At 39.4% G+C, this 13,079-nt stretch overlaps 2 protein-coding genes across 6 annotated transcripts in view; one reads left to right on the top strand and one right to left on the bottom strand.

Moving 5' to 3' along the window:
• Nucleotides 1-238: 238 nt before the first annotated feature.
• desma (desmin a) lies at nt 239-9,050 on the bottom strand. Of its 5 annotated transcripts, XM_053234551.1 has the most exons (11): nt 8,399-9,050; nt 4,573-4,633; nt 4,346-4,441; nt 3,211-3,372; nt 2,844-2,969; nt 2,355-2,575; nt 2,104-2,159; nt 1,500-1,594; nt 1,303-1,365; nt 816-871; nt 239-706 (listed from the first exon to the last, which is right to left on the bottom strand). In XM_053234551.1, the coding sequence occupies exons 1-10, from the start codon at nt 8,968-8,970 to the stop codon at nt 830-832; spliced, it is 1,494 nt and encodes a 497-aa protein (XP_053090526.1). In that variant the 5' UTR covers nt 8,971-9,050; the 3' UTR covers nt 239-706; nt 816-829. The 5 variants fall into 5 exon arrangements, 4 of the variants coding, with proteins under 4 accessions (XP_053090526.1, XP_026768333.3, XP_053090527.1 ...); XR_008301856.1 differs by having other exon boundaries at nt 239-871; nt 1,466-1,594; XM_026912532.3 differs by having other exon boundaries at nt 239-871.
• The window catches only part of ptprna (protein tyrosine phosphatase receptor type Na), a 38,727-nt gene continuing 30,225 nt past the window's right edge, over nt 4,578-13,079 (top strand). The window contains exon 1 of the mRNA XM_053234550.1: nt 4,578-4,655. The gene's annotated coding sequence lies outside the window, so the exon portion shown is untranslated. The remainder of the gene's footprint in view (nt 4,656-13,079) is intronic.

Raw genomic sequence — 13,079 nt, 5'->3', positions numbered from 1 at the left:
TATTAATACACTTTATGTTGGTGTGTCCTTTAATTTGTTACCTGTCTGTATATGTGTGTTATGGTCTTTAATCTTATCTGCAAAGGACAGGTGTGTATGCAGGGTTTCATTCCAGCCATGCAGGAGCCACACCTGATTCCACTCAATTCATCTTTGCCTTCAAACAACTATTACACGTCTCCTATTTGCTGGTATAAAATCCTGCAGCCTTTGTGAGTAAGACTGATGACGCATGGTGTATTAGGCCACCAGTAAACACTAGTTTAATCCAGTAAGCACCAAGGAATGATTTTTTTTTTTACAATTCTAACAAACCAAATTTTATATTATGTAACAGGATTTTATTGTAGTTCCCCTTCTTAAATCTGTGAGCCATCAACATTGTCTCATGTTGCTAAGACATTGACATTTGATCATATCATGCAGTATGTCAGATGCTTTGTGTTTCAAGTTTCATTTTAATGAAACCACAAAATCAATTAGCAGGCCTCAAATGGTGGTATGCGGTAAATCATGATGCACGTTTGACCCACTTACTCACAAGCACACACATACACTTGCATACAAAATTCAGAGATTTAGCAGTTGAATATTGACATTCTTTTTAACAAATGACTACCACAGTTTCATCTTCATTCTTTGCACACTTTCAGCTTTGTCTCCTTTATTCCTCCATAGCTGCCTGGAATTGTGGGTCATAGCATCACTGAGGATATAAAAAAACAAACAAAGAAAAAAACAGAGGGCCTATGTGGCTTGGAAATGTCTAGTTTCAGATTGGATCAAATTCTGTTGCTGTTTTCTTTGTATCTTGCCTTTCTTCTCTGTTTTACATGATGTCCTGCTGGTGCTGTGTGGATTCACTGACAACCTTCAAGAAGACACAAGAGGAGATCAGTCACAGGTCAACTGGAGGATATAAAAAATTCTCAGTAAAAGATTTAGAAGCTAAATAAAGTGCTGGAACAGACACACTGTGGTTTAAGATTAATTCGAAGTAATAGGTGTCAAATTTATGTCGGATATGAATAATAGGGCCAGTGCAAATCTTTAAAATCTAATGATAAATTGTGCATTGGGAAATGAGTTCTTAAGTGCTAACACTCCTCAGTACTACAGGAAGAACAACCATTATAAGTACTGAGTGGATTTTAATGATGCTGCAGGTCTACACTGTATTAGAAGCAAATGTTGAGTCAAGTGACATTATAAAGTAAAGGGGTTGGATTCTCTAAGGAAAAGTTAGGAGGTGTGGAAGGAGGAGTGAGAAAGGAGCCAAAATGGAACTGCTGCTTAACTTACACACTGAGTGCTCATGGCGCTCATGGCACTCATGGCACTCATTGCCTCACGAGATGTTTTAGACTAGAGTTGAATGAAAAATAAGCAAGCTGATGATTTCAGGAATGAAACAGCAATGAGGTGTGTGTATAAATGATCAAAGCGAAGAAGAGATGACTAACACCTTAGAGAGATGTGTGTGAATGTGCGTGTGTCACCTCTCCGTCACGGGTCTCTATGGTCTTGATCAGAACTGTTTTCTTGGAGTGGACCTCAGAGGGACGTAGCTGTGAGAACTGCTCTTGGCTGGTCTCTGTAACATCCACAACCACCGTTAGATTAGACTGTTGATGTACACTGTACTGAATATTAGATTAGATTATTGAACTACGCTCTACTGAATGTTAATGTCCCTTTCTAATGCATTTATCCACTTCCATCACAATAATAGGTGAAATGGGTTAACACTGCCTATACATCCTGTATTCATAATGTATTACATAATGATATCTCTTAATAACAAGATTCTAGGCATTATTTATAATGCACTGTAACACAAGATCTTGTATGTTAGCTGCACTGCATGTTGTCTATTATAGTCATAGGTCCATGCTTTATAACAATTATACAAGCTTATCTTAGGCCCTAAAAGACATCATGGATACCCTATAAATGCTTTTATAATTCATTATGGATACAGGATTTTTAGGAAGTAGTGGTTTCGCTCCCCCTGGTGGAGAATTTAAGGAGTTCACATCCATTAAGGTGACTAATCTCTGGGTTGGTGAATAGATGTATTATCTCTACATATAAAGGCCTCACCTCTGGCATCACCTCTGAAGCTCAAGGAGGAATATGTCTGCGGAGGCAGAGAGATCCTGAAAAGTCGAAATGTCGTATAAGACTAATGTTACATAAGGCTTGTAATGTCTGGCTCAATAATGGGTAATACAGAAAAGCACTAATAAAACATCTTCCTAATGAGACTTTGCGAAGTTAAAATAGTTCAAATAATATTTTAATGAAAAAACAAGCATGCTTTTCTCCTCTGTTTCTTCCTGACCCCTCTTCACCTGCTCTCCTCTCCCTCCAGCAGCTTCCTGTAGGTGGCGATTTCCACATCCAGGGCCATCTTGACATTAAGGAGATCCTGGTACTCGCGAAGGTGACGAGCCATGTCATCTTTCATTTTGGCAATCTCAGCGTCCAGACGAGCGATGGTGTCCTGGTAACCACTAGCCTCGCGGCCCATCCTTTCTTCCATCTCCCTCATCTGCCTTATCAGAGACTCATTCTAGATAAAATAAAATAAGTAGAAAAACAAGGAGTAAAATGTTAAAAAAGAATGACAAAAACAAGCCCATATATACAAAATGCTAGTCCTCAGAGTCTCTCAGTTTCAACCAGCGTGTAAATACCCACCAAACTCCTGAGCAAACATAATAAAGAGCTGCTAATAACTACCCAGGTGTACTGAGGCTGAGCTCATGTTTGCATTGATGTGGGCGCTGGTAATTGTTCCTGCAGGCTTTTTGAGGATGGTGAAATTAAATATGGCTTACAGTGCCCTTGAGGGAATCGATCTCGCAGGTGTAGGACTGGATTTGGTGGCGGAACTCCATAGTCTCCTGCTTGGCCTGTCTCAATGCATCGTTGTTCTTGTTCACAGCTTGGTTCAGATCTGATACCTGGGGAAGCGAGAGATAAGCTGCAGTCAGTGGGGTTGCTAGAGAATATCTTATCATTCCACATTAACATCCCACCTGTCAGTGGCAGGACAGCTATCTGTCAGTGCTTATTTAGTGAAGTATTGGAGGGAAGAGGCTGTAGATTTGTTTAAATAAATCGACATTTCCATTGATTTACTCAGACTTTAATGAGTTGAGATAATTATATTTGCCATGTAGTGTGTTTATTCCTATGACAGACCTTGGACTTGTACCACTCCTCAGCTTCTGAAATGTTCTTGGCTGCGATGGCCTCATACTGGCTGCGGATGTCCCTCAGAGCAGCGGTCAGGTCGGGCTTGGACATGTCCATTTGGATCTGGACCTGAGTATCCTGCATCTGGTTCTGCAGCTCACGGATCTCCTGTACATACAAAGACAAAACAATTGAAGAAATGTATACAGTACTCTCAGAAAAAAAAGAACTCTTTGTGGGTTCTTCAAGGGTTCTTTGGAGAGTTCAGGGTTCTTTGCTCCATAGAGTAGTTCTATTTGGATGCCTTTTTTTAATAGGGAAACACTGAATTGTCTGGTTCTCCATGGAACATTTAAATGTTTTCTCAGGGGGATAGCTGTAGATTTAACCTTTAACAGTATACCTTCCTAATGTCTCATCTGATGAGTTTCCAGCATTAGAGTGAAACATTTCAAAGTATATTCTGCAACGTGCTCAATGTAAAAAGCAATCTATAAGCAATGTATAGAAAAATGGGTTTGTTTGCACAGTCAAGCATTCTTCACATTTACAGAGGGTCTACACAGAACCCTCTCTGATAGTGAAATTCTCTGTTGTAGGATTCTACACAATAACCCTTAAGGATTGTAGATTTTACCTTTTTAAAGAGCACACTATGAGCACAAATGTATAGCAAGGCTTTAAAGCTAAAGATTAATGTAAACTAGTCAAAGTACACAGTGAAAACATGCGACATGACTTTTTTTTTCCTGTTCTGTATCACAGCTGCGTGTGAAGCTCTCTCTCTCGGGTTTTAATTATAGAAATACATCTGTTCCATTGCATTACACTGCCTCCTCCCTGTCAGAGCACAGCTGACAAATACACACGCACAACAGGCTAATGTTTTACTCTTAAATGTCAGACAAAAAAAATGGTAGAGAGCATGAAAGGAGCTAACCTTTGGAGCTTTGGCATGTGTGTGTTCATATGGGTGGGTGGAAGTGTGTGCACGGTTCATTCCTTTTATATACTAAGTGATTAGCATTCGGACAGAAATAGAACAGATCAGGAGTGTTTATAGTCTGCTAATATCTGCATGACATTTGTGACTGACCGAATGAGTGTGTGACTAAGTGAGTGGTCTGAAAAGCACACACACCTCCTCATGGATCTTCTTGAGGAAGGCAATCTCCTCATGAAGGCTCTCAATGCGTCTCTCCAAGTCCAGCCTGGCGAGAGTGGCAGCATCAACATCCTAAAGAAAAGCCACATGGATTAAGTGCAGCTCCAACAAAAATATTGAAAAATCAGTCATTTAAAAAATTTAATTTGAAGGTATTAAGAGATGAATGCTTGATCTTGTTATAACAGGATATTAGGGCTTACAGCTCTGAAAGCAGAGAGGTTATTCTCAGCCTCTTCTTTCTGGTGGATCTCCTCTTGAAGTCTGCAGAAGAACACAACTGGAGGTCAGTGACCTTCAAATGTGCTTACTTCTTGAGGTTTAACAGACCTTTTCACACCCACAACCCATTCTTTGAGGTAACATAAACAGTTTATTAAATGCTTAATAATTATTTTATGTTGTAGGAAAAAACTAATATATATGCTGTAATTATTTTTGCAATCTTCAGATATAGAACCAAGACACGTGTTACCAAGTTGATTATTTTAATAATCAAAACCAACACATCCCAATAACAACAGATCCCGATTATAAACACAACACATTACTCTTATACCACAGCAATTCGTCAAGGATTACATTTTTTAATTTATTATAGAACAGCATGTGCTTTTTATCCTTTTGTGGTTACGGTTAATGTTGTGGAACATCCACACAACAAGATAGTTCCTGTTATCGCTAATGTTATAGCTGTTATAAAGTCATTCTCTCACTAGCCTCTTTCTTCATCCATTTTCTCCCCAATTTGGTCACCTGCCAATTCCCTCCCACCAACCAGCTCTCCCCTGTCACATGACAGCTACCAACGGGGGAGGGTAAAGGCTAACACATGCTTCTTCTGAGACATGTGAAGACAGCTAATTGCATCTTTTCAGACTGCTGCGCATGCTGTGTCGCAGGGCAGCGTAACATACATAGCGGAAAGTGCTATCTGCCCTTTTCCACGTACACGAGCTCACAGATGCCCACGATTGACTAGTGTCACTGTGATTGTCAGGGTTGAGAGCGTATGCCATCCCTCCCTCTCAGAGAGCACAGCCACATGCTCCCTTGGCTCATGACCATTGATGGCTGTGGCATTGTCGGGATTTGACCTCATGATCTCCTAAAGATAGAGCAAACGCTTTTCAGAGCTTTTTTCTCTTTTTAATAAGGCACAAGATGCAGCTTGTTACCAAGAAACTGCAAAGCATAGTCTCCTGAAGACTTTCCCATTGTAAAAAAAACTTAAATGAACAGCTTCACTTCTGTTAAAAAAAACTGACTCTTAACTGTAAATGTTAGATAAATGTTTCCTTATAGAAAACTTCATCATAAGACTATATATTTTTCTTTGTCAAATAACGTTTTTTTTAAAAAATCTATTTGATATTACTTAAATGGTGTGAAAAATCTGCCATATAAGTCTCTGTGAATCATTTGTTACTATAGAAATAATAACATATTAGAATAAGCGCATTAATATAAACTAACAATTTGCTATGCAATATTGTCAGAGCAGCTGTTATAGAATATTAATCAACACCTTCTGACCAATCAGAATCGAGCATTCAACAGCACTGTGGGAAAAAATGTAATGCGCAATAAACTTTTCTGACACACTGACTCACTGAATCATTACTCACACTAACAAGCATCTGGTTAGTGGTTAAAGTGTATTTTTGTACTGAGTGTATAATTTTCGCTCTATTTAGGTGCAAGTTTATTTTTATGAAGTATCATGATAAGATATTTTTGCCACATTGCCCACCCCTTCTCCCCAACAGACATTCATGCCAAATGCCGTTGCCTCCCATTTATAGAGGAAAAAAAAAAAAAACGAGGAAGGGACAATGCACTGGTGTGACCTTACCATTAATGAGCAATGCAAGGGGTCAGTGAAGATATGGCATTTAGCCAATGTGGAATCACACGATTGCACTGCTCATTAAAATTGATGTCCCTGACTCCTTTGAAATGGCTACACATAGATTATGTAGCATATATCAGGTTGCATGCGTGTCATTGTTGGCATGCTGATTATGTCTGATAATATTTCAATGACAGATGTCATGCCATGACTATCACTATGCCAAAGCTGATCACTCAATTACATGCTATGCTACGGAAAACACGATTGAACTGCAATACTGTGGCATAGTAATGCTTAATAACAGGTGTCACTGCTTTTTTTTAAGCCCTTCATATATGTTTATTTAAGCTAGTCCTCATTCTTCCCCTTTTTGGTCGTCCTCTTAATGCGGAGATCCACTCTGCTTTAGCACTGCTAGAAATAGCATCTGCTTTTACCAGCCTGCAAATGGTTACCATGAATCATTATTGTTAATGTAGGGCAGTTATACTCTAATGCCTACAGTCCCTAGAGTGCTATGCACTCACTCCACCACACACACACACACACACACACACACACACACACACACACCACCCCCCCAAACACACACATACGCACACAGAGATAAGGGTATTTTAGGAGACGAGAATTCTCCACAGTGCTGGGAGGTGGGTATATCAAGGAGGATAATAATAGCTTACTAATCTGTGAGCCATGTTATATTACTGTGGATCCTCTTGCAGCTGGGAAAGCAACTCGAGCAATGTCAAACTACACTCCCAAAATCATACACGCTTCATACGTATATGCGCTGTAGCAGTGGCCACTGTACACCATGAGTTAAAATGTTCCACTCATTCATATCATGTCTATCTCTCTCTTTCTCATTTTTACACGCCTTAATTCCTGAACAGTCTCTGAACTTTTAAATACCCTCCACGTCTACCTACTGCCCCCATCTGTGATTCATGATTACACTCAGTTTTAATATTTTAACAGCTGGAATTGTGTCCAGAGCTTATTCCCTTTTACACTTTTTAGCCTTCACCGACACTATAGCTGCTAATTGAATCTTCTGTGAAAAAAATATCTGCAGGCTAAAACGAAATTGCTTTTCTGCAATATTTGTTGAAAAATAACACATTTGAACTTTTCCACAGGCACTCTTTGAAATATTATATGGCTGTTAGAAACTGTGCTCTCCTGTATTCCAGGAATCTGACCATGAAGGTCTTTGCTCATATTATGGGCAATGTTAGTGTCAAATTCTGTAACCTAGACCATAAATTTTCATTAAATTCAAATAACAGTAGTTCACTGTTATTGCCACAGTAAATATCCTTTATAAAGAAACTCAGGAGTGTCGCTAGATATAAACTCCCATAATATGAACTCTACAATAAATTGCACATTTTGTATCACCCTCTTCTCTGGGATCATTAGTTAGACACATACATGAGTTATGGAGAGAGTCTGCTTGTTTCCAGTCTAAACCAGACCTGTTGTATAACAAAGGTCAGAATAGTGGGGCGCATAGACGCTTTAGCACTTGGCTAAAGACTCATTGTGTCCTTCAAACAGCCTTGCGTATCGTTAAATGATTCGGTGCTAATTGAATGCTCACATTTTTAAGGAAGTTGTTACACTGGACTCGCAACATAAGCAGAAATAATCTGTTTCCCAATAGACACATTCCAGAGTTGGTTATTATCTGTTTATTCTCCTTTCTAGAAAAATGATGCATCTCTTATAAGAAAATAGCTTTCTGACTTAATTTAATATAATATAATATTAAATATAATATATGGTAGGGTTTCTCAGACTTTTTCACAGATTTACATATTATCACGGCACTGATTTATTTTATGAATATAACGCCTATCCAAATTATTCCTGAACTTTTTAACTTTTTAACCATGTTACACTAAAGTAAAAGATTTCAAAATGTTTTTTTCTAGTGTTATTAAGTTTTAATGAATTTAAATGATTTAAAAATTGTAAAGATGTAAATAAACATAATTTGTTAGCTAGATTAGAAAATGAACTATAAGAAAAATATTAACGCATCTAGCGTAATAATAAGCCCATTTTATTAAAGTGACTGGTTACTGACCCCACAGATATAGAAAACAGAAAGCTATGTATATGTTTTGCAACTCATCAAAACTTTCAACTTTTGAAATTTCTCTCACCTGAGCTTGAGTTTCTGTAGGTCGTCAGCCAGGTTGTCGCGCTCCACCTCTACGCGAGCTCTCTGGTTGGTCAGAGCATCCACCTGCCTGCGCAGCTCTCTCATCTCCTCCTCGTACATCTCAGCAATGCGTGTGGGCTCGCGGCCCCTCAGGCGTTCAATCTCTACCGACAGGGCCTGGTTCTGCTGCTCGAGGAAGCGCACCTTCTCAATGTAACTGGCGAAGCGGTCATTCAGGTGCTGTAGCTCGGCCTTCTCATTGGTGCGTGTGTGCAGGAAATCCTGGTTCATGGCATCAGCTAGGCTGAAGTCCAGCTTCTCACCCATACCCGCGTAGGAGCGTGTCACCGCTCCACCACCAAAGCCGATGGAGGATGCTCCGGAGCGGTGGCTTGAGTAAATAGGGGAGGCACTGGAGCTCTTGGTCACCTCATACACTCTGGAAGAAACACGGGAAGAGCCAGAAGAGCCACGGCCAAACAGAGAGCTGGACATGGTTGAGCCCAGACCTGAACCGAAGGTTCGACGGTAGGAAGAGGCCGTCTCGGCAGACGAGGAGTAGGTCTTGCTCATGGTTGTGAAGTTATGGGTTGGGGTGTGTGCTGGAAAGAAAGTAACAAGGTTGACAGACTTGGATAGAATGAAGATCAGTGGCCAGGAAAGCTGCTATATGTAGCCTTGGTCACATTTTACCCCCTCCCTCACATCATCACCCCTCTCCTCAGCCCACCCTGTTCACTCAGCTGTCATGGGGTTTCCAGTAGTTGGGTGGAGTGGATGCCAGTAAGCGTGTGTGATAGATAGCATGAGTTAGTGGTGACGAGCAGTGGCTTAGACTCGGTTACTTGAATGTCTAATAAGTTTGAAGTCTAGTATTCCAGTGACTGTCACCTTACCGACAATCTTAAAAATGAATTTTCCAGTTCCATCCAGTATTGTATCAAATATAAGATGGGACAAAAGTGATACTTATATACAGGAATACATGAGTATAATCTGCTGTGATTCAGGAATACTCTACATAAACTCTTACAACTCAGTTGCTTTTTAGAAAACACTTTTTTGGCAGCGTATGATGTAAATCTAAGGGTCCATCTGCCATGTGAAAGATCATCCATTTCAATGTTGGTTATACTAGATATGGCTCCAAGTTTTGTTCTACATTCATACACACCTCAGGCCTTCCATGTGTGGTGGGTTGCCAGATATTCACACTTAATCAGGAAGTCCGTGGGCGAGAAGCTGTTTGGTGGAATGACGTGGCAGTGTTTGGCACGTGTTCCGTCTTTAGGAAGACGGAAAACGGAAGCCCATAAACCATGATTCAGTGCTTCATTCATGTTTGGCTGTGAGGCCTTGTCACTTATTACAGATTAACAAAAGAGAAAATCAGATTTCACTTCTTGATACAGATAAAATGTTATTTCTGAGGTCTATAGTTTGGTAATTAATTCATGAATAATTAACAATAGAGTATGGCTTTGGGTTTCTACATGCCTGGAACAAACTACTGTCACTGTTAGTTACTATTATTGGATCTTTGGCGATCTTTACATTTTGAATGTTTTTTTTAACCAAAATTTTAAACTAATTTGGAAGTATGTTTATGGTCATAACTATTGAACCATGTGTCCAAAATTTAGAAGAAATCCCTGGATTTCCTGGGTCGAGACAAGTTCTATGACATCAACTTCCGCCTAACTAGATTTTCCGCCATCTTGGATTTTATGAAAAACAGTTTTTTCCGCCATCTTGGATTTTATGAAAAACAGTTTTTTCGCTACTCCTCCTACAAATTTTGTCCAATCATCATCAAATTTGGCACACATCATCTTCACATCTTGACACAAATCTTGGTAAGCACCTTCAGGACCATGCCCTGAGGCTATAAAACAAATTTTGTGACAGCACCACTTACTGGTCAAAAGGTACAATAACATACCAAATATGCTTCCATCTAACTGCCCTTTTTTCGCCCTTTTTTGCTCCTCCAAATTTTGTCCAATCTTCACCAAATTTGACGCACTTGCACAGAGTGAGGAAAAGGGCCCAGACAGATGAGAAAAAACATAAATACCTTAGATATTTCTAAATTGCAAGAAGAAAAAATATTTCAGGTCAGAGCAGTAGCAATCACAACCAAAGGTCAAAGTAGCAAAAGACAACTCTACAGGTCACAGCAATAGTGGCAGCTGCAGCAGCAATGCCACCCTGTTGCCCATTTGTTCATCTAGACCTTTCCTCCTTCAGTCAGAGAATTCCTCCACTGTCCATGGTCAAAACACACACATTATAAGTGAAACTACAAATCACTCTTGAATCCTTTTGCCAAAAGTTATGGCTCTGCTTTAATGTGATTGCTTAGGCAACAATTCTAGCGTGTCTGTGAATGTGCGGCTCATGGAGTCCGGGTGTTTGGCCCCCGAAAAAATGCTGCTTGCAGCTTTAATTTTCATTAGGTTCCTTGTATCACATCTTATTGAGCACTTTAGATGACTATACTCAGATAAAACAGATATGAAACCCTGTAAGAGCTTTGGCATGCCCACCTCCCCCCTCTGTCTGCAGTACTGTTCCCCTGGCTGAATGGTCTGTGTTACTCCACAGCTGCTGCTGTCACTGCTATTAATAGGCTTTTAGTCTGAACACTGTCCCTTGAATATTCTTCATAGGGCCCCTCAAAGAGCATGAAAGCCTGGACCTGACAACTTTAAACACTAACCTCTTCAGCTGGATCATCTCTATAAACACTGAAGCACTGACATGTACAAAACAATCGAATAGCAGCACATTGGATTGTTTGGAAATGTAGAGTAAAGGGAAAACCAATGAATACACACACCTACTATTAATATACTGAAAAATGTCATCTATCATCTAACATCACCTAGCTTTCATGCAGGCCGAATTAGTCAAATCACATGCCACTTGAGATGATCAGTCCTTCAATAAACACAATAATTTTAACCTTGTGATAGAAGATTGTATTTCATTTCATTTAAATTGTCTTACATGGAACTTATCACAAGCAACAAGAAACTTCCAGACTTCCAAAATCACAACAGACTGCAGTCACCCAGCATGCAAAGTGCTGTCTGACAGATGGCACCAAAGTATCCAGTTATAGACAAGCAGGTTAAAGAACAGGTTTTTTTTTTTTTTTAAACCTGAAGCCTATCAGGTTACTGCATAGTCTCCAGTTCATTCTCTCAATACGATTGTCACCTTGTAGTTATTGCTACAGGCACAGGCTTATGTCCCGTTGTACATTTACTGTCAGTAAGTCACTTTACAGACAGTGATGCGATTGGGTTTTTATCGCGCTCTAACAGTATACAGGCTGTATTTTTTTTTCTAACTTGGAGATTCTTGTTATTTTTTATTATTATTATTATTATTTTGTATTTTGGTGTACACAGGGCTACTCACTGTGCCATCATGGCAGCCCATGATAATAGATGCTGTTTTTTCCCCCTTCTTTTTATGGTTAGATTCCTTATTTTGTCCCAGCTAACACTTTTAGGTTAACCAAATGCTTCCTGAATATATTTATATTATACAAAGTGAAGCAAACTGTCATGTTCTTTCAAAAATTTGTAGAAAGTTCTTAAGTAGCATCTTAAGTAGCATTTCAATATACAAATGTCCTTGACATTCTGATTGAATGCGAATAAATCCATCTTGGCCTTTTCATTGGAGAGATTTAGTTTTAGTCTCCCAGTGCTGTGCATAGGTTCGGTATGTGTTTTGTGTCTCAGGTGTCATGAAAGCCCAAAGGGACTCAAACAACGCCTCATCTAATGTGCCATAATTTTTACTGAGGTTCTCACTCTGTATCAGGAAAGCTGTTAGAGAGCTAGAATGACAAGAGCAGCATGGCCTTTTTAGGGCAAAGGAACTCAGTGAAACACTGACATTTACACCAGGTGCCAGGTTTACTGAAATAACATGAAAACTTTAGACTAATGTGCAGTTGCACTAGTATGTAGTAACAATCTGGAGGATTCTAGCAGCCCAAGTGGGTCAGCAGAATGGAAATAGCTTGATGTAGCAATTTTAGAAAGTGGCGTGATGGGAAAAAACACAGAGGAGTTCCCCCCTTCTGAGTCAAGAGACATAGCATGTGTGTCTGGAATAAAATACGTGTAAGGCAAATAAATAATGGGAGATTTGTGGTCTAACTTAGTAAATTACAACAATCAATTTTATTCCAAGTGTATCACTTTGTCATCTTTTTCATTTTATTAGTAGAGCTTGTTCTTGCTGATCATCCAAATGGTCCAAAAGGCAACATTATGAATGCTCTTATCTGGTAGAAATAGCTCTATTCTCACAGAAGCCTTGTTGCTGCAATAGAAGGTATCATTGCTATATTTAATCATGTTACAGATGATCACTGTGTTTTCCTTAAATCATTTTAGATTAATAGTTTGTAACAAAGTTTTGGCTCTGCCTCTTGCAACAGACAGCTTCTCCATAAAATATGATAGAGGGACAGTGTGTATCTGTGAATGTTGCTTCCAGTGGGGGTCGTCACACTTAGGTAATTTTATTATACATTGCATATAAAGTAGCCTTAGTATAGAGTTACAGGCAATAGTAGTTTGTGTGCACATCCCCCTGCCTCTCACGTACACCCTTCCACCCTGACATCAACAAGAAAAAACATGTAGGAGAAAAAT

This window comes from Pangasianodon hypophthalmus, chromosome 5 (assembly GCF_027358585.1).
Source record: "Pangasianodon hypophthalmus isolate fPanHyp1 chromosome 5, fPanHyp1.pri, whole genome shotgun sequence".
In the NCBI taxonomy this organism is placed as follows: domain Eukaryota; kingdom Metazoa; phylum Chordata; class Actinopteri; order Siluriformes; family Pangasiidae; genus Pangasianodon; species Pangasianodon hypophthalmus.
This window is presented reverse-complemented; position numbering and strand designations above follow the sequence as displayed.

Coding starts and splice junctions, on each gene's coding strand:
- desma (XM_026912532.3), bottom strand. CDS start 8,970: ATGAGCAAGACCTACTCCTCGTCTGCCGAGACGGCCTCTTCCTACCGT. Junction 2,576..2,843: donor TCGATTCCCTCAAGGGCACT/GTAAGCCATATT, acceptor TATTTTATCTAG/AATGAGTCTCTGATAAGGCA. Junction 1,366..1,499: donor TAGAGACCCGTGACGGAGAG/GTGACACACGCA, acceptor ATTCAACTCTAG/TCTAAAACATCTCGTGAGGC.